The sequence below is a fragment of the Thunnus thynnus genome, chromosome 7 (genome assembly GCF_963924715.1).
Source record: "Thunnus thynnus chromosome 7, fThuThy2.1, whole genome shotgun sequence".
Classification (NCBI taxonomy): domain Eukaryota; kingdom Metazoa; phylum Chordata; class Actinopteri; order Scombriformes; family Scombridae; genus Thunnus; species Thunnus thynnus.
Genome location: NC_089523.1, coordinates 4,814,888 through 4,840,960, shown reverse-complemented (window position 1 = coordinate 4,840,960; position 26,073 = coordinate 4,814,888). Strand labels below are relative to the sequence as shown.

The following is a 26,073-nucleotide window of genomic DNA, read 5'->3' as shown; positions in this document are numbered from 1 at the left end:
AAAAAAAAACATAAAGGAATTAACCATTTTGGGAAGTACATTTATTGGCTCTCTTTCGGAGTTATATGAGAAGATCAATATCAATCTCATGTCTGTGCATTAAGTATGGAACTGGAGCTAGGCAATTAGCCTAGCTTAGCAGGCTGGAACTAAGGGGGAAAGAGCTAGTATGACTCTCTTCAATGTGAAAAAATATGGCGATTTCTCGTAAAAAAAAAAGCAAATAAGTGGATTTGTAGAACCATCACCATAAATTAGAAAATGTTGGGAATATCAACCAGAGTCATAGTGATTTGTAAAAATAATGTAATGAACACTATAATCACCATTATTACATTAAAATGTTTATTTAAAGAGTCATTGCACTGCACTTCATGGGCAATCCATCCTTTTAGGTCAACTATTTTGTTATTGGTATGGACAAGTGAAGCAGAAAATAGAGGGAAAAGCCCAGCCACTCTTGCCCCAGGACACTGGATCAGAAATAGTGGCTCTGTGGTAGAGAACACTCTAGGCAATGTGCTTCACAAAGATCCACTCACACAGACATCAAGGAGAAATTTGGTTCACTAGATCTAAAATTTGGAACCCATGATTGTAGCTTCTTACACTAAAAACAATCCTGATGAAGTTGTCATTATTACTATAAAAATGTTTTATTCTATTTGAAATACAATTTCATAATTTGAAATGGTGTGGACAAGCACACGATGTAAGATGACTGTGTAACTACTTTTATCTTTAGGTACAAATGTCACAGATCTCTATATAGTCTGTACACCTGTAGGGTACAAAGGCTTTTCCAAAACAGAGCTAATATGTTGTTATATACACTGTCACTAGTGTTTGGGAGGGGTCAAACGGTGAATTGGGCTATCAGAGGGTGTGACTGGTTTGCAAGTGACTCAGGAGTTTGGTGCCATGAAAAAGGACATTCATGTTCTGCCTTCTTGTGTCAACGATGGCCAGGCCTGAGAGAGTCAGTTCTAATGCCTTTGGTCTGGCTGCTATTAATGTGTGAAAGGACCGGTTCCAATTTTCAGGTCAGAGTCTGATCTCATCAATGTATATAGGAAAGGGGTATTATGGATAATAGCTGCTGTGTTATCTTTATGCTTTTTTGCATCAGTGTGTTTTGTTTTTTTTTGGCAAGCTGTGTATGTTTTGCACCCATGACTAAGTGTACTTCCGTTCTGGTAAATGAAATTAAATTTAAACTTTGGCAAACACAAACAAATGACATCATGAATTTGTGGTCACTATGCTCTTAGTCTGCAGTGGTAAAAATTGTTAAGTAAAAACAGACTCTAAAGACTCCAACACTTCACATAGCTAGGGCATGGGTTTTTGCCTCAGCTAGGACATGTGCATTTCCTACCACTATTAAAGTATACTTGCTTGGTTCGCTGTCCCTCCATGCATTTTGGTAACAGACTCGTGAAACAATCACTAGAGGGTTAGGACATTTAAGTTTTTGATAAAAGGATGCAACATTTTCTCTTTGTGCAATGCTGTTGTTAGCCTGCTAGCCATGTTAGCGCAAGGAGCTTATAAGGGGCCAGTATACTCCATCAGAACTGCTTATCAGATGGTCAAATTGTTTCAGAAACCCCCTACCCCCACATCTTTCTCACATATTTAAGTAACTTCCTGAATGCAATGATCTATCATACACACCCACTTCAGGCAGTGATTGGCCAGGTGTGCAGAGGTGAGAAAGGAGCCTAGCTTCCCCCGTCTCTATGATAGACAGACTTTCACTCTGCCTTCAAGTGTGACCGTTACAATTACAAACATTTTTTATTTCAGACATGATCAGACAACACATTTGAACTAGTTCTGATTGAGCATAAACCAGCCCTTACTTGGGGGACTTAAAACCCACCCGAAACCCACCTCAAACCCACCCTTTTGCTGCAACACGATGTCATCTGGCAAGGCGCTACATTGACCAATCACATACAGTACATACATGCAAGCATACACTCCTGGTGGATTGTAAAATCTGGATTGCAATCTCTAGCTCCAGTTCGACATCCTGAATTGTATTTCATTGCCTCACTGGTACCTTAAATAATACACTCCCACTAACTCAACCCATTGCATTGTTTTAAGGCAGGGCTGATTTCTGACTGACTGCAGCCTTGGCAAAAAATTGCTTACAGTAGTAACACACCACGCAGACATGGCACAACATTAACATTCATTTGGAGTTGTGTTCCTGGCCACCTAAAAACTGTAAGTCCAATATTCATTCTCCTAGCCTTGTTTTGATTCTCACCAACTCCTGAGGAAAGTTTTAACAGCTAGATGCTCCACTATGTTTCATCTAGATTATCTACATCTAGTCACAAACTTTATCTGTCTGCTGTTTGGTAAGTGCTTGTAAATTTCCACCCCACAATTAAAAATCACTATGACTACTGAATATAGTATGAATATCTAGTTCATATTTTTGCGCAGCACCATATTTGCCACGTAAGCTTTCACAAATTCAGCTGTCTCCACTATCTCCACGACAAAACAGTAAGACAGTGATTTACATTCTGAGATACACCTTGTGACACATTATCAGTGATGTAACCAGGGGACTTTGGGTGTTTCGGGTCTTTCTTCATCAGACACTCTCACCCAGACAACCCAGTTAAGGATGATGAGACCCCGCCTTGTGTCCCAGCTGCAAATAATAATTAATAAATAACAACTGAGCTGTGTTCACTATCTCCACTACCAAATAGGACACTGATTTACTGAACACTACACATAATTCACTGCTAACCTGTTGCCTCACGAAGCACCATTTGATGGAAAAGAAAAATTTAACCATCCTTGTAAACTTGTAAACCTACTATGTAAACTGTCATGTGTAAATATAAATGATACATATAGCTGATATATAGCTTGATGCAGCTTCCTCATTGCTGGACAGGTTGTTGTAAATGCAAACCATTGCCAGTCCTCCACACTGTATATGACCCCATGACTTTTCAGTGACTGGCTTTATGGTTTTTATCTCCTGTGACTGAGGTCATACAGAGTGTTTGACAAACCCCTCAGAGATTATAATGTTTTGTGATAAGGAAGTCCCTACTCTGAACTTAACAGATAATGTGATATTTAATATTGGTTCAAGGTCATCATCTTTTAAGTGGATTTAGTTCCCTTTTTCCGCAAAAAATGCTCTTATCCATTTCTGGGTCAGAGCTCCTTGTGTCACATAAAAACAAAGTAACCGCAACTGTACATTTCAAAAATGCACATGAAGGGGTATGGCTTTTTTATCTGTGTGATAATGTGCTAGAAATCTAACTCAGCTGCCTGCACTGACATATTATGCCCTCACCCACACAATCATGTTATGGTGCTGGCAGCTGACAAAGACATATCCCGAAGGTCCTGCACCTATTGGAGAATTTATCCATTTGTACCAGCATTAGTGTGAAAGATGGTGTTTCAGTTGTAGATACCGTAACTAATAAGAGGTGCTCAGTCCTTAGAAGAAACACAAATAAAAAACCTAGATTGTTTTTTAGATTGCTTTCAGATTGCTTAAACTCTGAGTGACAGGTTTGTGTTTTAGATATCTGCCTCTTTCCTCTTAAAAATATCATGCCTGCAGATCGCTGATGTTATGGGCTATTGCCCTGTTGGAATGCAGTCTCACAGCCTCTTTAGTTTTTGCATGGTTGTGCTTCTTTTGATCTATTGGCCCAGGCTTTAACCACTGCCACCCACAAGATGAAGTAATGTGCTGCATATAAACACTACATATTTCAAAATATAATAGTTTCTGAATTATGGTTACACAAATAACGTCATTACATCTATCTTTTTAGGGACACAGAGATATAAGGAGACAGACAGAGATCCCAGAGGCCCTGATCAGGGCAGAACAAAATGAAACAATAGTCTGGACTGATGTTCAGAAATGGTCAGTTATGTCCATCCTGCTTAAACCTGCAATAACAGATTGATGGCCTACTAGGGGCAGCAGAAACTTGATATATAGAGAACTAGTTAGCAAAAGGTTAATTACACATCCAGCAGAAACTAAGCAATATTCGCATTGATTTGAAGTTGTGTTTCTGGCCACCTGGCAAATATAAGTCTAATATTCTCTCTTCTTTGAGCTCTGTTTTTGCTCAAACATCTAATGTAAATATCTGGCTCTTTGGCTGCTAAACACTCCACTGTTCACCAGTTAGACTCTAATATTTGGTACTGGGCAGGTAGTGTACAGTGGATTATTGGAGCTTTTTTGCTGAAATCAGGTGCATGCTGCAGCCAAAAACAATGCTGATGAGAGTAGTGAGAGTGAACCAAAACAGTAATGTTATGCGCCAGACAACCAAAAGAAAAAAACAAGTTAAGGGATGCAGGATTTTCCTAAAAAACAATGTATAGACTCATACAAAAAAGATCCCTCTCAATCATTGCTTGTGACCCATTAAGTGTGTGGCGGTGTATGTATCTGCAGAGACTCTGCCTTCTGCCTGTATTTTCCTATTTTCTTATTATTTTGCCGTGTTTGGGACGCTTCCGGGTGTCAACCTTTGGGCAGTGGGTATTTAGCTCCCAGCCAATAACAGCACGCAGGGTTTGAGGTCTGGACTCGTAGTTTAGGTTACATCGCTGTCTCTGTCTCTCTGCTATCCGTCCCTGTCTGTGCCTGTTTGTGGGCCTGAATGTCAGCTGGCCACCGGGAGACTGGACTGTCACTGTGCTTGAACCCTCTAGATTGAACACCAGAGTGGAGTAGAGAGCCAGAGCCTGAAGAGCCACCACTGTGTCCTACAACACACACACACACACACACACACACACACACACACACACACACACACACACACACACACACACACGCGCGCGCGCACCTCCCCACAGGGTTGCCAGACTGACCCGGCAGATATCGATTTAAAAATTTGTGAAATACACAAATAAATAAATAACATCTTTTTAAATACACAAGATACTAAGCCAAAAACTGGTTACTGTAAAATAGAATAGAATAGAATAGATCTTTAGAGTCAACAAGGGTGGAACATTAAAATGAAATTATTAATGATAAAGGTGTGTGGAGTGCTACTGAACCTTTTTTATTGTCCAGAGTCAAATTACCAAACCAAGCAACAATGCAGAACATTAAAACTGATTCAGTAAAACTTGTCAGAGGAGACATTAATAGAACATATTTTCCTCAGGAAAAAAGTCTGTCGGACCTGTTTTGTCGTGGAAGTAATATGAGATTCAAAACACAGTTTGTTGTCGAGAACAACACCCAGGTATTTATAGCTGTCCACCAGCTCAATGTCTGCACCTTTCATACTGGTTAGTACAAGACTAGGAGGAATCTTTCTAAAGCTTGGAGAAAAACAACTATGTGTATATGAAAGGAATCATTATTAAATGGATCAATATCTGTCAAAGCAATTACTTCGAAAGGTCTTTTTCACTTCATAGACAAAATGAAACGCACGTCTCCCACTACGTTAGTATAAGTCAAAGATGTTTTATATTAAAAGTTTATGTTAAAAGTTGTCTTGCGTCTTTTTTTGTCTTTACTCTCTGCAGGCAGAGAGATCTTAATTTCAAAAACAGGACATAGCGACATTGTGAAAAAAAACTGAAACAGGAATTTTCGTTTACGTAAAGCTCTGACTGCTGTATTTTCACTTCCGTCTATCGTCCCTCCGCTTCAAATTTCCCGAGAGCAGATTTCGGCGTGCAGTGACAAGCCTAGGAGGTAACATCACACCGCTTTTCTTGTCGTCATTTAAAGACCTGGAGTAGAAGAAGAAGAGCAATATCAACACTGAATGACTTTAATTTGACGGCTTGGTAGGAAGTTTTTTGTTTTTGTTGCTGTAATTATTTGGGCTGATTTTCCCGTCTGTCGCCCTCATATCAGGAGAGGTGTGGACGAGCCGCCCGAGGACAGAGAGAAACCCGCCGGTTTTCATCGCGTATCAAACAAAAGGTTTGAATTTATATATACGTATATATCAAACGGTGACGACGATCAATACAATAGCTGTGAAGTTTTCTGCTGTTATGTCTGTTGAATATTTGCTGGTTAAATGATTTACAGACTTTGACCACTGTATTTGACAAACATGAGGAGCTATAGCAAACAGCTATGAAGAGCATGGTAAACTGAGAGTCACTGAAAGTTCTGACTCCTCGTAAATTTAGTGAATCTGTAAAGTTATAAATTCAGCAAATAGCTCGCAGACAAGCAGGATTTCAGTAAAATGTCTGTTTGAGTGGTTTGGGCTGTTACTGACGCCCACCACAGTTAGGTTAAAATGCCACGAGTTTATTGTTTAACGGTTTTTATCAGTTGTGGGGTGTAGAACTTCTCTTGGGTTCCTTCTTTGAAATTTGACGTATTATAATGGACTTATTACACTGTACGTATTATAAATACAATAGTAGAGATCGATCCATTAGTTACAACAATTTGACGTTTAGTTTTGTAATCTCTGTGAATGGCCTGTCCTCGGTTTGTCTCATCCTTTTCTGTTAAAGGATGGGTTCAAAATTTTCAAATATGTCTCAAAACTATAGTCAGGTGTCCATATAAACAGTGAAAGAGGTTTCCCTCTCTGTAATCATTCCTCCTGTTTATACTGGTTATTAAAAGATCTCCTTCAAATGTGCTTTCAATGTAAGTGATGGAGGCCAAAATCCGCAGCATGTCCACACAATCATTTAGTACAAAAATGCATTTAAAAGTAGATGTGAAGCTTATATGAGGCTTCAGCAGTCTGAGTTAGTCTTATCAAGTGGATATCTGCTACATTTACAGTCTTTTTAGCATCAAATTCCCTCTTTGTGTTTCCTCTGATGGTGTTTCCCTGTTGAGCTGCGGTGGAAGTATAGTAACAAAAAGAGGGACTTTGGCGTTAAAAGACTGTAACGTTGAAAGATATCTACTTGATTTGACTCATTTGGACACTGAAGCTTCATATTAGCTTCAGATAAACTTTTAAGTACATTTTTGCATAGAAGGAGGACTGTGGATTTTGTCCCCCATCACTTACATTGTAATTGCATTATGAAGGGATCTTCTAATGGTCGGTATGAATAGCAAGAAAAACCTGTTTCCATGTTCATATGGAACCTGACTGTTGTTTTAAGGTTTTGTTGTCTTTTCTTTGAGCTGGCCGGGGTTGTGAGTTGCTCAGGTGTACAGACTGGTGACAAATTAAAGCAAATACACCTAAATAACCAGGTGGGTGCTTCCATACAGGTGTAATGCATGCTATAATTAAATATGTACACACTCTATCAAGCTCTCTTACATGTATAAAACTGCTGAGCTGGCCCAGATCTCAACCCTAACAAACACAAAACAACAACCTAACTTTTCTTTTTTCTTTAATTTGTCACGTATCTGTATGTAATATACAACCTTAAAGCCACTGTGTAGAACATGAAAAATTGGCGCCACCCATTGGCAGCACAAAAAAAGACACTGTGGCAGGCAGTAATGCAGACCCTGTGGATATTCCATAATCTAAAAAAGACTTGTTTTTCACCAGGTCTACCTGATGTCTACCAAGAACTGCCTCCCTTTTCACTTTGTTGGTATATGTAAGAATGCTTTCTACTTTAAAGGTAAAAGTGCTTCCATCCTGTCTTCTTTCTCAATAGCTGAATTATGTATCACTATTATATTTTGTATAATAATATATTGTGTTTGTTATAACTATAATTTTAACATTATCTCTATTCTTTTCTGAATGTTTGTATATAAACCCTGAAATCTTCTCTTCTACTGACCAACGCTCTCTATTTAAAGGGACTGGAGAAGGTAAGGCAATTCTCTTTCAAATATTTGTATTATGAAGCATGTGTACAGCAGTAATACAAACTTTCTTGGAGTGCATATCATGCCTCATTTCAGATGTTTAACAACAAAAACAATACAAGGGAGTAAAAAGGGCAAACAAAACGCAGGAAACAGCAGCAGGCAACAGGATCTTGAAGAATAACTCTTTATTCAGGTTCATGCAGGCAAAGCAAATCTGGCCGAACAGAGCAAAATAGAACTACACAGTACAAAGGATCTGATTGTTCCTATAAAATAAAATAAAATGCAGTAATGTCTCAAATTACATTTTCCTCATAAGAATTGCTCCTGTATAACACCAGCGAGAAAGAATGAGGTGACTGCAGTGATAGTGATGCTTAAAGTCCTTCTAATGTTGAACATAAACAATATACAGACATCACTACTGTGGTGAAATAAGATATGCTCATAAAAACTGGCAACTCATTGTATGAATGAGTAAAATTACATGACCAAAAGGACTGGATAACAGAAGTGTCACATAAATGATCATGGATAAATAAACCTAAGAGAGTGATGTCTAGATGAAGGCTGACTAAACACTAAACAAGTCACTCCATAACCAGCACTGCACATGATTAGATAATCACATTAAAGCAGTGAGAAGGTTGTGGTGAGTGAGACCTGAACTTAGTAGAGCCAGACCGTGACAGGATCATGACACAAACAAACAAACGAAATAAAACAAAAAACAAAAAAGACAAACCCAAATGCAACACCATGGAGCAAACAGATAAGATAACTTAACTAATGTGCAATAATAGACTTTATATTTATTGAACTGTATCAAACAGTGCCTGGCATTAAGGGAACAGATATTAACAAACGAAACGAGTGTCTGTTCAGGATGAACCTTATTTGATCAGGGTGTCGTGTGTGGGTGGGTGTGAGTGTTTAGTTCAGGACTTGGCCAAGATTTTCTGGTCGGTGTTTAATAGTAAACTGGTCTATATGAACCTACCTGCTCTAAGTCTTTCCCTGTCTTTGGAATAAGTGTAATAGTAGCTTCATTTAATGTTGTTGGTATCATGCCGACCTCGAAAGCCTTCTTGTACATCCTCTACAGATGTGGGGCTATTATGTTGTTGAACTTTTAATAAAACTCATTGCATATCCCATTTGGCCCTTGACTCTTACCATTATTTAGGGAATTAATTGTTTTTCTTATTTCCTCACATGCGATTTCCATCTTCAAGGAAATCTGATCCCTTTGTGCTAATGTGGGCAATTTACATGCATGTAAAAACTGTTTGATAACATCAGATAGTGCACGAGCTTGAGAAGTGTACAATTTTTCATAAAATTGCAGAAATATATTGTTGATATTATTATGTGAGGTAAGTGTACTGCTAGATTGATTGATTTTATTGTATGAACAGAGGGTTACTCCTGTTGGACCTGTCTGTGGCTTTTGACACTGATCATAGTATTTTAATTGAACATCTTAAAAATTGGGTGGGCATTTCAGGTTCGGTTTTAGATTGGTTCTGTTCTTAACTTTCAGGAAGGCCGTTCTGTGTGGAAATTGGGAATTATCAATCAGCTATAATATGGAATTCCACAGGGATCTGTTCTTGGGACCTTACTATTTTCCATTTACATGCTACCACTTGGTCATTTTATTAAAAAACACAATATCAGTTACCATTTCTATGTCAATGATACACAATTATATCTCTCCTTTGACACTAATGCAAATCAAAATCCAAAATTATTATCATAGGTCACATTTCCTACATATATATATATATATAATATGTTTTTCTCTCAAAGATGAAGATCTGGATGAAGACGGTCTCCAAAAGTCCAAAGCACCATGCAAGTTCTACTGGATCCAAAGCCAGTGCAGCAAATTCCTGATTTATGATGAGGACAAATTTGAAGCACAACCCTTAAGTATATACGGGCAACGTCAGTCTGGTAAGATGCAGCAAAAAATATAGTAACCTCTGTGTGTTTGTACTGTCAGCTGCTGATATTTAGATTGTAATTTATCCTTTACAGATGGGTTTCTAGTTTCTTTCAACAATTGAAGATGTATGTATGTCTTTGCATTTTAAAAACCTTTTTATGAGACACCGCGTTTATAGACATTTGATGGCTTCTGCTGGCTAACATGGAATTCCAGTGAGAAATGGCATCTATAGTTATTGCATGCTCTTAGAAATGACCTGTGTGTGCCAGACAACCAATGGCTAAGAGCATGGAGCCTAACAAACCTTTGTATTATTCAGTAAACAGCCAAAAAGTAACAGATCAAGCTCTCTTACCTCAAACCAGACATTTAACTATTTGGGCAGGTTATCACACAAAAACAACACAAGCCTGTTTATATCAGAGGAAGTGAATGAACACTGGGTTATGATAATTTAGCAAGTCAAGCACAGCAAGTACATGTACTTGGTAAGCAATCAATTTTGTTTTAAACAGAGCACCAGTACTAGTTCTTAATATTTTAACAGTCATGCAACCTCTTCACTAAGATAAGATTTCTAAGATCATTGCACAGGTCACTGTTAATTCCTTGATATTTGAAGCATCCCAAATCATTACTATGCTACCTGTCTGAGAAGGCTTTCAGTCCTGGAATTTGTAGTAGTAATAAAAGGAAAAACATATTTGATGCCTCTCTTGAGAGGCTTTATCACTTTTACTGAGGAGCATTTCAAGCTTGAGAGTCACCAGTGGATCACTTACAGAGGTTACACGTTGGAAAAGTGCTGAACCCTCAGTAGAACTGGTAAAACCTTTCAGATGAATGAAGGTGACAGTTTTAGATGACCTTGGAGTTGCATTTTAAAATTTAGCTTAAGCTTATATGAGTCTGAGTTAGACAAAGTGCACAGTCTTGTTAATGATACAAAACAGAAACTGTAAACATAGATAGACTGACAGCTTATTAGGGTGGTCACACTGTGACAATAATCTTTACATAAATGAAACCAGTTTGTCTTTCAACAACAATGATCCTTCATGTCTCGTTTCTTTTGTAGAGTGCAAGTTCTGCATCCAGATTTATAGCTTTGTCCCTAAAACAGTGGACGAGAAAAAAGATGAGAAGAAGGGCACTACAGTTGTGCTATACACCAAGACAGATGGCAAGATGATGGTGGCATGCTGCAGTGAGAATGAGATCAAGCCTGTGGAAATGGTGAGTATACATAAGTCATTGAAAGTTATTTACAGTGCGTGATGCCATGTGTCTCGACAAACAGAAAGTAACGTCCACTCTGCCTTTTTTTAGGTGGTGTCGGTACATTAGAATCATTTAATAGCAGTGTGCTGTCTGAGAGACTGTATGTTTTGTAAAGTTTTGTCAAAAATGTAGCTGTCATCACATGACACAAGCTAGAACTGAAAAGCCTTCCTGAGGAAGGTAAACGCACACATCCTCCAGGGAGGGAAGTTAGTAGTAGCTTAACTTATCAGGACTAAAACAACAAAGTGGCACCAACATCAGTTTATAGGTGAATAATGGATTTCGTTGTTTAAGCCTTGCAGATTACATGTTATGTTTTATGTACAGTAAGGGGTGAGGTCAAGGGAGGATGACACCCTGATGACACATCCTAGTGTGGACAGAAAAGTTTACTTGACCAAAAAATTATCAAAAAGCATTGTGAGAAGAATACAAAACCACATATGAAATTAAAGGTAGATGAGGCAGGTTGAGGATATAACAAAATGTTAATTATAGTATCACATGAGATGTCTTGAAATGCAGCACATATTGATGTTCTTTGATGGTGTGAGAGTCCAAAATTGACTCAAAACAGAATTTGATAAACTATTTTTACGCAACTTTAAAAGTTACCAGTCAGTTCATATTGGGACGAACTGAACTACAAGAAAAGTACCCTGAATACAAATTTAGTTTTAAATTAAGAGACAATTGTATTATAATTGATCAATGTTTGTGTTTTGGCATTCTTACTGTATACATGCAGCGTCACACTGCTTAATAATCTAAAATCAGAAGATTGTTGCATAAACAAAAGTCACTGTTATAGATGTTTTTAGTCCTAATCTGCTGCCCTCTGTTATCCAAGTATAGCGTACCATTTCTGATGAGTCATGTCATGATAAAAGCACTGGCAAATACTGTATCAGGTTAATAGGAAATATTTCCATGTAGCTTCCATTTCTCACTGAGGTCCTGTGAATTACAATATATTTACACTTTACACTGGCTTTTTCATTGATCTAGTTTTATGACAATTAAATCACCCATCTGTTTTTTTCTATAGAATCTTCCAGATGAAATTGAGGAAGATCAACACAAGGTGGTGTTCTTATTGAAGAAAATCCCCTCAGACTCTAACACATTCATGTTTGAGTCCTATGCAAACAAGGGAAAATTCCTGGCATTTGAGCCTGAGTATGATTCCAGTTTTGAGAAACTGGTCCTGCGTAGTAAAGTTGATGAAGTGGATGTAGGTTGCGAGTGGCAGCTTTCAACTTGCAGTGACTAATGTGATTGACTGATTGAAAACATCTGTTTTTACATCACCCTGTTTGTTTCATTAAGGATAAATTGTTTTTCCTGTTTCATAATTCAGCATCAACCTGCTGCGGTTACTACTACTATACAAAACACAACTAGGACGACACAGAAAAGATCTTGTGTGTAGTCAGCAGAGTTCAGAAGTTTAGTATTTGAGAGAAACTGGAGATTTGAGTCAAAGAGATTATTTTCCTTCATTTAGTAATTTCAAATATAAAACATGAACTACAACTTGCTTCAACAAGAACACATACATTGCTTTAATTGATCAAACCAGTGAAATCCTGATTAAATAAACTAAATTAGGTAACCTTTTGTGCTGACCAGTCACACTATTTCACCGTCTGGCAGTTTATCTTTTGTGAAACAAGGGGTGTTTCAAACTTTACTGTTATTCTTTTTAGATGTGATTGCAACTTTAAAATGCTTGAGTATGTTTTTACAGTTTTATCATGTTTAAATTTGCAACAGTGCATATTTAAACATGAAAGATTTCTAGTGTGTCTTTTTGAAGCATTCCCACTGCTGCATGGGCCATAATTCACCCATGTACACATGTACAGAATTGATTTTTTAAAAACTACACCTGTTATTTGAATAATAGCTATTTTTAAACATTTTGTACCTTTTTTACTCTTCTGTCATAGTACACATTGTGTATATTGTTAGGTCATAAAATGTGAAAATATGAAAATGTCTATAAATCCAACTTTATTCCAGCATGGCAGGAACAGTGCACTTTTCTTGCCATATCTCATTTTGTGCGTATAATCTGAAACATAAATTGAACAGACATTACAAATTGACAATGAGTAAACAGACCAACACCAAACTTGTAAGCTCTTATAACATTTACTGCATGAGCATTGTGACAATAGACTGAATCCACAAATCAGATCTTACAGCTATAAACTGTAACGCTCAGTCAAGCAGTACAAATGTGACGCTTTTTGTCATTTTTAAATAGCTACATGCAAGGACTGTGTGCGTATACCAGATGTAAATGTTCCAAGATTACATGATAACGTGAAGTTTTGATTAGCCTGCCAGCAAGTTCAATGAATAAATGAACAGGAGAGCTGTATTTGCAGCTGTTAATTTTAGCCGCATTACCATTCTGCTGGACATGCACCAGTAGGTTGAGTGTTGCTGGATGGCTTGAATTGATGATGTAATTCGGATCTTGCCTCCCTTACCTTTAAAGAAGGCTGTTGAAAATATGAAGAGAGCATGTAAGTGTCCTCTTAAAAGTCTTAAGTTATTGTATGTTCAACACAGTATATATTTGTCTGGTCCTTTTTGTATTACATGATGTAAATTAAACGGTGTTGCCAACAAGAAGCATTCACATGTCCTCACTTATTTTTCTGAAATTAATCTTTTGAAATGGCTTGAAACACTGAATGTTGTTGCAATATCCACACTGATGGTCACAAGTTAAAGAGAAGGTAGGCTGGTCAGACTGGTGAATACTGGCTGTGTGACTACAGTTTGTACACTATTTAGCCACAAACTCTTCTTTACTTTTTCTACTCAATGACAATGCAGGTTAATTGGTTGAATATGGGCCACTTTCCGATTGAAGATAACACTATAAAATAACAAGATAGACTATAGCTGTACTGCCAATTTATAGGCCGTTTTGTTTTTCACATTGTAAGAAACATTACGAGGTAACAGTTTAACTTACGTAAATGGTTGGTGTAGGTGATAAACACACTGATTGATTGATTAAGGTAAAATTGATAAGGCTTTTAGAAGCCAGCTGCCATCACTATGAGCAACCTCGAGGCATTCAGCTGAAAGTTACAAGTTAACACGGTCACTGGTTAACTCGAAACACCTGTTTTGGTTTACCCACTGACCGTGTTATCTGATGACTTACAGGGAAATGTGTTGTGGTTGTTGTGGTTGTTATGGTTGTCATGGTGAAGGCAGCTGTTGAAAACACCAATGTAGCTGTCCTCCTAAAGTCTTACATTATTGTACGTTCAACACAGTATATATTCCTCTTGTCCTTTTTGTATAACATTATGTAAATTAAATGGTGTCACCAACAAGAAGCATTCACATTTCCTGGGCCCAAATGCCCAGCCGTAGTGGGCAGAGTGATTTAAAGGAGTTCATTCAGCATCAAGGTCAAGTTGCAGGAGTCAAAGAAGCAGTCTGTGCAAATAAGCAATCTCCAGACAACAGTAAAATACTATCTACCATTTAACAGCTGAATGGCGGCAGGGATAAAGAAAACCCTCTATCTCTTAGTCCTCATAACGAGCACCGTTAACCGACGACCTGAGGGCAACTGTTCAAACTCTGTCTGAAGGGGGAGACCTTGGCGCTACAGAAGGGAGGTAGTCTCACTGAACACCTGCACTAACCACTTTGATGAGGCTACCGAGCCTTTTTTATTGTCCAGAGTCAAATTACCAAACCAAGCAACAATGCAGAACATTAAAACTGATTCAGTAAAACTTATATAAAAGAGAATCATCATGTCAGGAAAACATTACAAGGAAACATTAAAAGAACCTATTTTCCTCAAGAAAAAAAGTCTTTGTTGGACCTTTTTTGTCGTGGAAGTAATATGAGATTCAAAACACAGTTTGTTGTCGAGAACAACACCCAGGTATTTATAGCTGTCCACCAGCTCAATGTCTGCACCTTTCATACTGGTTAGTACAAGACTAGGAGGAATCTTTCTAAAGCTTGGAGAAAAACAACTATGTGTATATGAAAGGAATCATTATTAAATGGATCAGTATCTGTCAAAGCAATTACTTCACTCCATAGACAAAATGAAACACATTTCTAACACATCCCCAACTACTTGAAACAGGGTTCTCCACACATATTCCAGAAAAGGTGTGCAGTTGTCATTAGATAATAGTTTGAACAGGGTTTCAAATCTATAAGATGATGAATCCAAGGGTGGGAGTTGCCATAGTCAGTGTCCAAGTACCACACCCCTAACATCATATCAGGAACAAAAGCGCACAAACCACTCTTAATTAATAAAATACAGCAAATCCAAGTACAGATATCAAATGTGACAAACTAGAGGAAACATGACATATTTAGTTCTTCAATAAAGCCGAAGGGCTCCACTGTGTTCAAAGTGTGAATCCAAAATGCCTCCCTGTGAAGCAGTGTTGATGATGTCACCACCTCTAGGAGAGGGTGAATTTTTTTCTATTCCCCAGAACTTGAGCATAATGCCCGAGCATAATGTCGAGCCATAGCATAGTCCATGTTTTGCGTACGTATTGCAGTCTTATGTTCAGATATGCAAGTCTTTAAAGCTCTTTTTGTTTGTTCAACATAAACCAGACCACAGGGACACTCCAGCATATATAGACAACATATGTGCTGCTGCAACTGATGAAAGATTTAGTGAAGTATTTTTTACCAGTAAGTGGATGTGTGAAGTACTTGGTGTCCGATGACTTAGAACATTGTGCACAGTGTCCACAGTGAAAGAAACCTGTGGGTTGACTAGGCACCCAGGAGACAGTGTTAGGTGTTTTTTTAGTATCTGAGTGAACCAATCTGTCTCTCAGATTGCGGCAATGTTTAAATGTGACCAGGGGAGGCACAGGGCTGATAGTATTTAGAGATGGGTCACTTTTGAGGACATTCCAGTGTTTAAGGATAATATTTCTGACCCTGCCTGCCAGAGGAGAGTACTCAGTAGAGAAAGTGATCTGTGAGGAAGTAGTGGTCGCTCCAGTTTTCTTAACTAATAGAGATTCCCACTGCCCATAGCTGTGCTACGGGATTGAAGGTAGTAGGAATCTAAATACTTAAAAAAGTTCATAGTGAGAATCATTTCTGATAGTGTCAATAGGAATTCATTAGGAGGCAAAATCCCATCTGGATGCTTGTTAAGGTAATGGGTGAGAGCATCAAGGCCTATTTCATGAGGTATGCATATATACAGGCTCTGCACATCAAAAGTTACCAGGATATCAGCTTGTTTGCTTTTGAACTCTTTAATAGTATTCAGTATGTCAACAGTGTCCCCAAGAAAAGAAGGGAGGCTTGAGACAAATTTCTCAGCAAAGAAATCAACATATTGTGACAGAGGCTCAGTAAGACTACCAATACTTGCCACAATCAGGTGGAGGGGAGGATTGATAATGGATTTATGTACTTTGGGTAATCCATAAAAAACAGAGCATACAGGATACTCAACCTGTAAGAAGTCTTTTTCTTTTTCTGTTCTCCAACCCCTTTTCAAAGCAGAGTCAACATATTAAAAAAACTGATTCTTTAAGTTATCAGTGGGGTTTGACTTTCAAGGTGTATAGCACTCTGTCTCAGATAGTTGACTTCTGATGCTTTATTCATATTGCTCAAAACCCATAACCACAACTGACCCGCCTTTATCCGCTGGCTGAATGATGATCTATTTTTTAGATTCCAGATTGCTAAGAGCTTTTAATTTAGATTTGTTTAAATTCCTTTTAGCAGCATGTGAAATCTGGTCTATTTCAGCTAAATCTTTTTCCACTAATTTGCTGTAGGTGAGTACGGTAGGGTTCAGGTTAGATGAAGGCAACAACAAAGACTTATTTTTAAATGGAGTTGCTTCTCTATTGATGTAGGTGTCAAAGTTTAGGTCCCTGTTAACAACATAACTTGACCTGGTAGAAAAAAAGTGTTTGGGATGCAGCTGTCTAAAAAATGTGAATGCATCAACTTTTTGGTTAAATGGGTCGGTATTGTTAGTTGGGGAAAAAACTGAGACCCTTACTCAGCACAGACATTTCATCTTGAGAGAGACTCACATCAGATATGTTAATCACTGTCTGCTGTTGCTGAGAGCGGACACCTGTGGTGTCCCTTTGTGCCCCGCCGCATCTTCTTTGGTTGGTTCTGAGTGGTTCTAAAGAAAAAGGAAAGCTGAGATGATTTGGTCCTTTCTTCCATTTCGCTCCCCTCTGATGACTCTCCCTCTCTCGCTGGCAGGTCTTCATTGGTGTTGAGAAAGTGGGGGGTCGTCTGTTGGAGAATTTCTTCCTAGCCCCATGCCAGTTATAGACTTTATCCCCAACTATGTTAGTATGAGTCAAAGATGTTTCATATGAACCCTTTCATGCACAGTGGTCACCACAGTGAACAGGTTTTGATGGTATAGTTGCACATCAGCCCCCACAGTGGACGCTAGTGTGTCGTTCCATACACTGCCATCCATTGGCCAGCCTTTGTAAGTGCAACACAAATTAGCTACTCAAAACCAAGATGGCCGCCGGAAACGCTCAGCAGCTCAGGAATATCTTGCCAATCCTTCTATGGTAGTAGACCCTTGCAGGTAAATAAAATTTTGTAACATCAAGTAACAACTAAGGAGTAATACAATTGTTAAAATTTCCAAGTATTGATTGTATGTTGGGAAAAAATGACGATTAATCATCTGTCCACTAAGTTGGGCGTCATGCATCGCTGACTATATTTCAACTACAATTATACTATTACTGCAACTTTGTTGTTCTTGAAAATACTTCATCTGCAGTAACTTTTTTGGCTGTAAATCAATTGATTTATGTTATTAGAATGTAACTTGCGGTTTTGAGGGAGCTACGGATACTGAGGGAGCTGAGGATGCTGAGGTTGCTGGGGGGGTGGGGGGGGGCTGAGGATGCTGAGGGGGATAAGTATGCTGAGGGAGCTGAGGATGTTGAGGGAGCTGAGGATGCTGAGGGAATGCCTGGCACCTCAAAAGAATGTCTGGATTAGAAAAGAAGGATCTTCTGCATTTCAAGTCATCTGTAACTCATGTGCTATTAAATACAGTAAGACAGAGGGGAGAGGCTGAGGAGTTAGGACCAAGGTTCAACGTTTTTGCATTGTATTGAACAGTATTAGAATATGTTGAAATATGTTAAAACACTAGTTTAACAGCTTTGAATATATATATTATTTTATAGTTTTCAAATAATATATCATTTTATTCATTGGTTAGTTGACATGTGGAAAACTCCTTGAAAAATGCATGTTTAAAAAAAAATGAAGTTCAAATATTTTTTTCATGCCTAAAGAAGAATAAAAACACTTAGGAAAAAAAAACCCTGACTGAGGTTATCATAATTCACGCATGAATTCGTCCCATCCTTCTATCGTCCCACCTCTTTAAATTTCCCGTGAGCAGATTTCAGTGTGGCAGCAAGTGACAAGCCTAGGAGGTAACATCGCATCTCTTTTCTTGTTGTCATTTAAAGACCTGGAGTAGGCAACAGACACAGTGCGAGAAGAGAAGAACAATGTTAACACTGAACGACTTTCATTTGACGGCTTGGTAGGAAGTTTTTTTTGTTGTTGCTGTAATTATTTGGGCTGATTTTCCTGTCTGTCACTCAAATATCATGAAAGGTGTGGACGAGCCGCCCGAGGACAGAGAGAAACCCGCCGGTTTTCATCACGTCTCTAACAAAAGGTAATTATAATTTTTTTTTTTAATCAAACGTGCTTTTCAAGTGTGTCTTAAAACAAAAGTCAGGTGTCCATATGAACAGTGAAAGAGGTTTCCCTCTCTGTAATCATTCCTCCTGTTTATACTGGTTATTAAAAGATCTCCTTCAAATGTGCTTTCAATGTAAGTGATGGGGACCAAAATCCGCAGCATGTCCACACAATCATTTGGTGCAAAAATGCATTTAAAAGTTGATGTGAAGCTTATATGAGGCTTCAGCAGTCTGAGTTAGTCATATCAAGTGGATATCTGCTACATTTACAGTCTTTTTAGCATCAAATTCCCTCTTCGTGTTTCCTCTGATGGTGTTTCCCTGTTGAGCTGTGGTGGAAGTATAGTAACAAAAAGAGGAACTTTGGCATTAAAAAGACTGTAACGTTGAAAGATATCTACTTGATTTGACTCATTTGGACGAAGCTTCATATTAGCTTCAGATAAATGTTTAAATACATTTTTGCATAGAAGGAGGACTGTGGATTTTGCCCCCCATCACTTCCATTGTAATTGCATTATGAAGGGATCTTCTAATGGTCAGTATGAATGGCAAGAAAAACCTGTTTCCATGTTCATATGGAACCTGACTGTTGTTTTAAGGTTTTGTTGTCTTTTCTTTGAGCTGGCCGGGGTTGTGAGTTGCTCAGTACAGACTGGTGACAAATTACAGCAAATACACCTAAATAACCAGGTGGGTGCTTCCATACAGGTGTAATGCATGCTATAATTAAATATGTACACACTCTATCAAGCTCTCTTACATGTATAAAACTGCTGAGCTGGCCCAGATCTCAACCCTAACAAACACAAAACAACAACGTAACTTTTCTTTTTTCCTTAATTTGTCACATATCTGTATGTAATATACAACCTTAAAGCCACTGTGTAGAACTTGAAAAATTGGCGCCACCCATTAGCAGCACAAAAAAAGACACTGTGGCAGGCAGTAATGCAGACCCTGTGGATATTCCATAATCTAAAAAAGACTTGTTTTTCACCAGGTCTACCTGATGTCTACCAATAACTGCCTCCCTTTTCACTTTGTTGGTATATGTAAGAATGCCTTCTACTTTAAAGGTAAAAGTGCTTCCATCCTGTCTTCTTTCTCAATAGCTGAATTATGTATCACTATTATATTTTGTATAATAATATATTGTGTTTGTTATAACTATAATTTTAACATTATCTCTATTTTCTTTTCTGAATGTTTGTATATAAACCCTGAAATCTTCTCTTCTACTGACCAACGCTCTCTATTTAAAGGGACTGGAGAAGGTAAGGCAATTCTCTTTCAAATATTTGTATTATGAAGCATGTGTACAGCAGTAATACAAACTTTCCTGGAGTGCATATCATGCCTCATTTCAGATGTTTAACAACAAAAACAATACAAGGGAGTAAAAAGGGCAAACAAAACGCAGGAAACAGCAGCAGGCAACAGGATCTTGAAGAATAACTCTTTATTCAGGTTCATGCAGGCAAAGCAAATCTGGCAGAACAGAGCAAAACAGAACTACACAGTACAAAGGATCTGATTGTTCCTATAAAATAAAATAAAATGCAGTAATGTCTCAAATTACATTTTCCTCATAAGAATTGCTCCTGTATAACACCAGCGAGAAAGGCAAAACTGTCTCTTGATAGTTTATGTGTAGGGAGATGGGCAGGGAAGGGGAATGAGGTGACTGCAGTGATAGTGATGCTTAAAGTCCTTCTAATGTTGAACACAAACAATATACAGACATCACTACTGTGGTGAAATAAGATATGCTCATAAAAACTGGCAACTCATTGTATGAATGAGTAAAATTACATGACCAAAAGGACTGGATAACAGAAGTGTCACATAAATGATCATGGATAAATAAACCTAAGAGAGTGATGTCTAGATGAAGGCTGACTAAACACTAAACAAGTCACTCCAGCATTGCACATGATTAGATAATCACATTAAAGCAGTGAGAAGGTTGTGGTGAGTGAGACCTGAACTTAGTAGAGCCAGACCGTGACAGGATCATGACACAAACAAACAAACGAAATAAAACAAAAAACAAAAAAGACAAACCCAAATGCAACACCATGGAGCAAACAGATCAGATAACTTAACTAATGTGCAATAATAGACTTTATATTTATTGAACTGTATCAAACAGTGCCTGGCATTAAGGGAACAGATATTAACAAACGAAACGAGTGTCTGTTCAGGATGAACCTTATTTGATCAGGGTGTCGTGTGTGGGTGGGTGTGAGTGTTTAGTTCAGGACTTGGCCAAGATTTTCTGGTCGGTGTTTAATAGTAAACTGGTCTATATGAACCTACCTGCTCTAAGTCTTTCCCTGTCTTTGGAATAAGTGTAATAGTAGTTTCATTTAATGTTGTTGGTATCATGCCGATCTCGAAAGCCTTCTTGTACATCCTCTACAGATGTGGGGCTATTATGTTGTTGAACTTTTAATAAAACTCATTGCATATCCCATTTGGCCCTTGACTCTTACCATTATTTAGGGAATTAATTGTTTTTCTTATTTCCTCACATGCGATTTCCATCTTCAAGGAAATCTGATCCCTTTGTGCTAATGTGGGCAATTTACATGCATGTAAAAACTGTTTGATAACATCAGATAGTGCACGAGCTTGAGAAGTGTACAATTTTTCATAAAATTGCAGAAATATATTGTTGATATTATTATGTGAGGTAAGTGTACTGCTAGATTGATTGATTTTATTGTATGAACAGAGGGTTACTCCTGTTGGACCTGTCTGTGGCTTTTGACACTGATCATAGTATTTTAATTGAACATCTTAAAAATTGGGTGGGCATTTCAGGTTCGGTTTTAGATTGGTTCTGTTCTTAACTTTCAGGAAGGCCGTTCTGTGTGGAAATTGGGAATTATCAATCAGCTATAATATGGAATTCCACAGGGATCTGTTCTTGGGACCTTACTATTTTCCATTTACATGCTACCACTTGGTCATTTTATTAAAAAACACAATATCAGTTACCATTTCTATGTCAATGATACACAATTATATCTCTCCTTTGACACTAATGCAAATCAAAATCCAAAATTATTATCATAGGTCCAGACTCATCACAGAATTACATTTCCTACATATATATATATATATATATATATATATATATATGTATATATATATATACATGTACTTGGTAAGCAATCAATTTTGTAAATGATGTTTTTCTCTCAAAGATGAAGATCTGGATGAAGACCGTTTACAAAAAGACGCACCATGCAAGTTCTATTGGATCCAAAGCCATGGCAGCAAATTCCTGATTTATGATGAGGACAAATTTGAAGCACAACCCTTAAGTATATACGGGCAACGTCAGTCTGGTAAGATGCAGCAAAAAATATAGTAACCTCTGTGTGTTTGTACTGTCAGCTGCTTATATTTAGATTGTAATTTATCCTTTACAGATGGGTTTCTAGTTTCTTTCAACAATTGAAGATGTATGTATGTCTTTGCATTTTAAAAACTTTTTTATGAGACACCGCGTTTATAGACATTTGATGGCTTCTGCTGGCTAACATGGAATTCCAGTGAGAAATGGCATCTATAGTTATTGCATGCTCTTAGAAATGACCTGTGTGTGCCAGACAACCAATGGCTAAGAGCATGGAGCCTAACAAACCTTTGTATTATTCAGTAAACAGCCAAAAAGTAACAGATCAAGCTCTCTTACCTCAAACCAGACATTTAACTATTTGGGCAGGTTATCACACAAAAACAACACAAGCCTGTTTATATCAGAGGAAGTGAATGAACACTGGGTTATGATAATTTAGCAAGTCAAGCACAGCAAGTACATGTACTTAGTAAGCAATCAATTTTGTTTTAAACAGAGCACCAGTACTAGTTCTTAATATTTTAACAGTCATGCAACCTCTTCACTAAGATAAGATTTCCAAGATCATTGCACAGGTCACTGTTAATTCCTTGATATTTGAAGCATCCCAAATCATTACTATGCTACCTGTCTGAGAAGGCTTTCAGTCCTGGAATTTGTAGTAGTAATAAAAGGAAAAACATATTTGATGCCTCACTTGAGAGGCTTTATCACCTTTACTGAGGAGCATTTCAAGCTTGAGAGTCACCAGTGGATCACTTACAGAGGTTACACGTTGGAAAAGTGCTGAACCCTCAGTAGAACTGGTAAAACCTTTCAGATGAATGACGGTGACAGTTTTAGATGACCTTGGAGTTGCATTTTAAAATTTAGCTTAAGCTTATATGAGTCTGAGTTAGACAAAGTGCACAGTCTTGTTAATGATACAAAACAGAAACTGTAAACATAGATAGACTGACAGCTTATTAGGGTGGTCACACTGTGACAATAATCTTTACATAAATGAAACCAGTTTGTCTTTCAACAACAATGATCCTTCATGTCTCGTTTCTTTTGTAGAGTGCAAGTTCTGCATCCAGACTTATAAATTTATAACAGAGGGCAATAAAAAAGATGAGAAGAAGGGCACTACAGTTGTGCTATACACCAAGACAGATGGCAAGATAATGGTGGCATGCTGCAGTGAGAATGAAATTAAGGCTGAGGAAATGGTGAGTATACACAAGTCATTGAAAGTTATTTACAGTGCGTGATGCCATGTGTCTCCCACGAACAGAAAGTAACGTCCACTCTGCCTTTTTTTAGGTGGTGTCGGTACATTAGAATCATTTAATAGCAGTGTGCTGTCTGAGAGACTGTATGTTTTGTAAAGTTTTGTCAAAAATGTAGCTGTCATCACATGACACAAGCTAGAACTGAAAAGCCTTCCTGAGGAAGATAAATGCACACATCCTTCAGGGAGGGAAGTTAGTAGTAGCTTAACTTTATAGGTGAATATTGGATTTCGTTGTTTAAGCCTAGCAGAGTACATGTTATGTTTTATGTACAGTAAGGGGTGAGGTCAAGGGAGGATGACGCCCTGATTACAGACACATCCTAGTGTGGACAGAAAAGTTTACTTGACCAAAAAATTATCAAAAAGCATTGTGGGAAGAATACAAAACCACATATGAAATTAAAGGTAGATGAGGCAGGTTGAGGATACAACAAAATGTTAATTATAGTATCACATGAGATGTCTTGAAATGCAGCACATATTGATGTTCTTTGATGGTGTGAGAGTCCAAAATTGACTCAAAACAGAATTTGATAAACTATTTTTACGCAACTTTAAAAGTTACCAGTCAGTTCATATTGGGACGAACTGAACTACAACAAAAGTACCCTGAATACAAATTTAGTTTTAAATTAAGAGACAATTGTATTATAATTGATCAATGTTTGTGTTTTGGCATTCTTACTGTATACATGCAGCGTCACACTGCTTAATAATCTAAAATCAGAAGATTGTTGCATAAACAAAAGTCACTGTTATAGATGTTTTTAGTCCTAATCTGCTGCCCTCTGTTATCCAAGTATAGCGTACCATTTCTGATGAGTCATGTCATGATAAAAGCACTGGCAAATACTGTATCAGGTTAATAGGAAATATTTCCATGTAGCTTCCATTTCTCACTGAGGTCCTGTGAATTACAATATATTTACACTTTACACTGGCTTTTTCATTGATCTAGTTTTATGACAATTAAATCACCCATCTGTTTTTTTCTATAGAATCTTCCAGATGAAATTGAGGAAGATCAACACAAGGTGGTGTTCTTATTGAAGAAAATCCCCTCAGACTCTAACACATTCATGTTTGAGTCCTATGCAAACAAGGGAAAATTCCTGGCATTTGAGCCTGAGTATGATTCCAGTTTTGAGAAACTGGTCCTGCGTAGTAAAGTTGATGAAGTGGATGTAGGTTGCGAGTGGCAGCTTTCAACTTGCAGTGACTAATGTGATTGACTGATTGAAAACATCTGTTTTTACATCACCCTGTTTGTTTCATTAAGGATAAATTGTTTTTCCTGTTTCATAATTCAGCATCAACCTGCTGCGGTTACTACTACTATACAAAACACAACTAGGACGACACAGAAAAGATCTTGTGTGTAGTCAGCAGAGTTCAGAAGTTTAGTATTTGAGAGAAACTGGAGATTTGAGTCAAAGAGATTATTTTCCTTCATTTAGTAATTTCAAATATAAAACATGAACTACAACTTGCTTCAACAAGAACACATACATTGCTTTAATTGATCAAACCAGTGAAATCCTGATTAAATAAACTAAATTAGGTAACCTTTTGTTCTGACCAGTCACACTATTTCACCGTCTGGCAGTTTATCTTTTGTGAAACAAGGGGTGTTCCAAACTTTACTGTTATTCTTTTTAGATGTGATTGCAACTTTAAAATGCTTGAGTATGTTTTTACAGTTTTATCATGTTTAAATTTGCAACAGTGCATATCAAAACATGAAAGATTTCTAGTGTGACTTTTTTGAAGCATTCCCACTGCTGCATGGGCCATAATTCACCCATGTAGACATGTACAGAATTGATTTTTTAAAAACTACACCTGTTATTTGAATAATAGCTATTTTTATACATTTTGTACCTTTTTTACTCTTCTGTCATAGTACACATTGTGTATATTGTTAGGTCATAAAATGTGAAAATATGAAAATGTCTATAAATCCAACTTAATTCCAGCATGGCAGGAACAGTGCACTTTTCTTGCCATATCTCATTTTGTGCGTATAATCTGAAACATAAATTGAACAGACATTACAAATTGACAATGAGTAAACAGACCAACACCAAACTTGTAAGCTCTTATAACATTTACTGCATGAGCATTGTGACAATAGACTGAATCCACAAATCAGATCTTACAGCTATAAACTGTAACGCTCAGTCAAGCAGTACAAATGTGACGCTTTTTGTCATTTTTAAATAGCTGCATGCAAGGACTGTGTGCGTATACCAGATGTAAATGTTCCAAGATTACATGATAACGTGAAGTTTTGATTAGCCTGCCAGCAAGTTCAATGAATAAATGAACAGGAGAGCTGTATTTGCAGCTGTTAATTTTAGCCGCATTGCCATTCTGCTGGACATGCACCAGTAGGTTGAGTGTTGCTGGATGGCTTGAATTGATGATGTAATTCGGATCTTGCCTCCCTTACCTTTAAAGAAGGCTGTTGAAAATATGAAGAGAGCATGTAAGTGTCCTCCTAAAAGTCTTAAGTTATTGTATGTTCAACACAGTATATATTTGTCTGGTCCTTTTTGTATTACATGATGTAAATTAAACGGTGTTGCCAACAAGAAGCATTCA

The 26,073-nt window shown here is 37.6% G+C and overlaps 2 protein-coding genes across 3 annotated transcripts; both read left to right on the top strand.

Annotated features, from left to right (window-relative positions):
- Positions 1-5,650: 5,650 nt before the first annotated feature.
- Positions 5,651-13,392, top strand: LOC137185652 (interleukin-18-like). 2 transcript variants are annotated; one of them, XM_067593928.1, is made up of 7 exons: positions 5,651-5,743; positions 5,909-5,977; positions 7,545-7,620; positions 7,805-7,816; positions 9,629-9,775; positions 10,849-11,006; positions 12,103-13,392. In XM_067593928.1, the coding sequence occupies exons 3-7, from the start codon at positions 7,554-7,556 to the stop codon at positions 12,325-12,327; spliced, it is 609 nt and encodes a 202-aa protein (XP_067450029.1). In that variant the 5' UTR covers positions 5,651-5,743; positions 5,909-5,977; positions 7,545-7,553; the 3' UTR covers positions 12,328-13,392. The 2 variants fall into 2 exon arrangements, with proteins under 2 accessions (XP_067450029.1, XP_067450030.1); XM_067593929.1 differs by lacking the exon at positions 5,909-5,977 and having other exon boundaries at positions 5,700-5,838.
- A 5,150-nt stretch (positions 13,393-18,542) lies between these two features.
- Positions 18,543-26,066, top strand: LOC137185651 (interleukin-18-like). Its single transcript, XM_067593927.1, has 6 exons — positions 18,543-18,792; positions 19,824-19,899; positions 20,086-20,097; positions 22,036-22,179; positions 23,253-23,404; positions 24,468-26,066. Exons 2-6 carry the CDS (start codon positions 19,833-19,835, stop codon positions 24,690-24,692), a joined length of 600 nt encoding a protein of 199 aa, XP_067450028.1. The 5' UTR covers positions 18,543-18,792; positions 19,824-19,832; the 3' UTR covers positions 24,693-26,066.
- Positions 26,067-26,073: the final 7 nt, after the last annotated feature.

Coding starts and splice junctions, on each gene's coding strand:
- LOC137185652 (XM_067593928.1), top strand. CDS start 7,554: ATGTCTACCAAGAACTGCCTCCCTTTTCACTTTGTTGGTATATGTAAG. Junction 9,776..10,848: donor ATACGGGCAACGTCAGTCTG/GTAAGATGCAGC, acceptor TTTCTTTTGTAG/AGTGCAAGTTCTGCATCCAG. Junction 11,007..12,102: donor AGATCAAGCCTGTGGAAATG/GTGAGTATACAT, acceptor TTTTTTCTATAG/AATCTTCCAGATGAAATTGA.
- LOC137185651 (XM_067593927.1), top strand. CDS start 19,833: ATGTCTACCAATAACTGCCTCCCTTTTCACTTTGTTGGTATATGTAAG. Junction 22,180..23,252: donor ATACGGGCAACGTCAGTCTG/GTAAGATGCAGC, acceptor TTTCTTTTGTAG/AGTGCAAGTTCTGCATCCAG. Junction 23,405..24,467: donor AAATTAAGGCTGAGGAAATG/GTGAGTATACAC, acceptor TTTTTTCTATAG/AATCTTCCAGATGAAATTGA.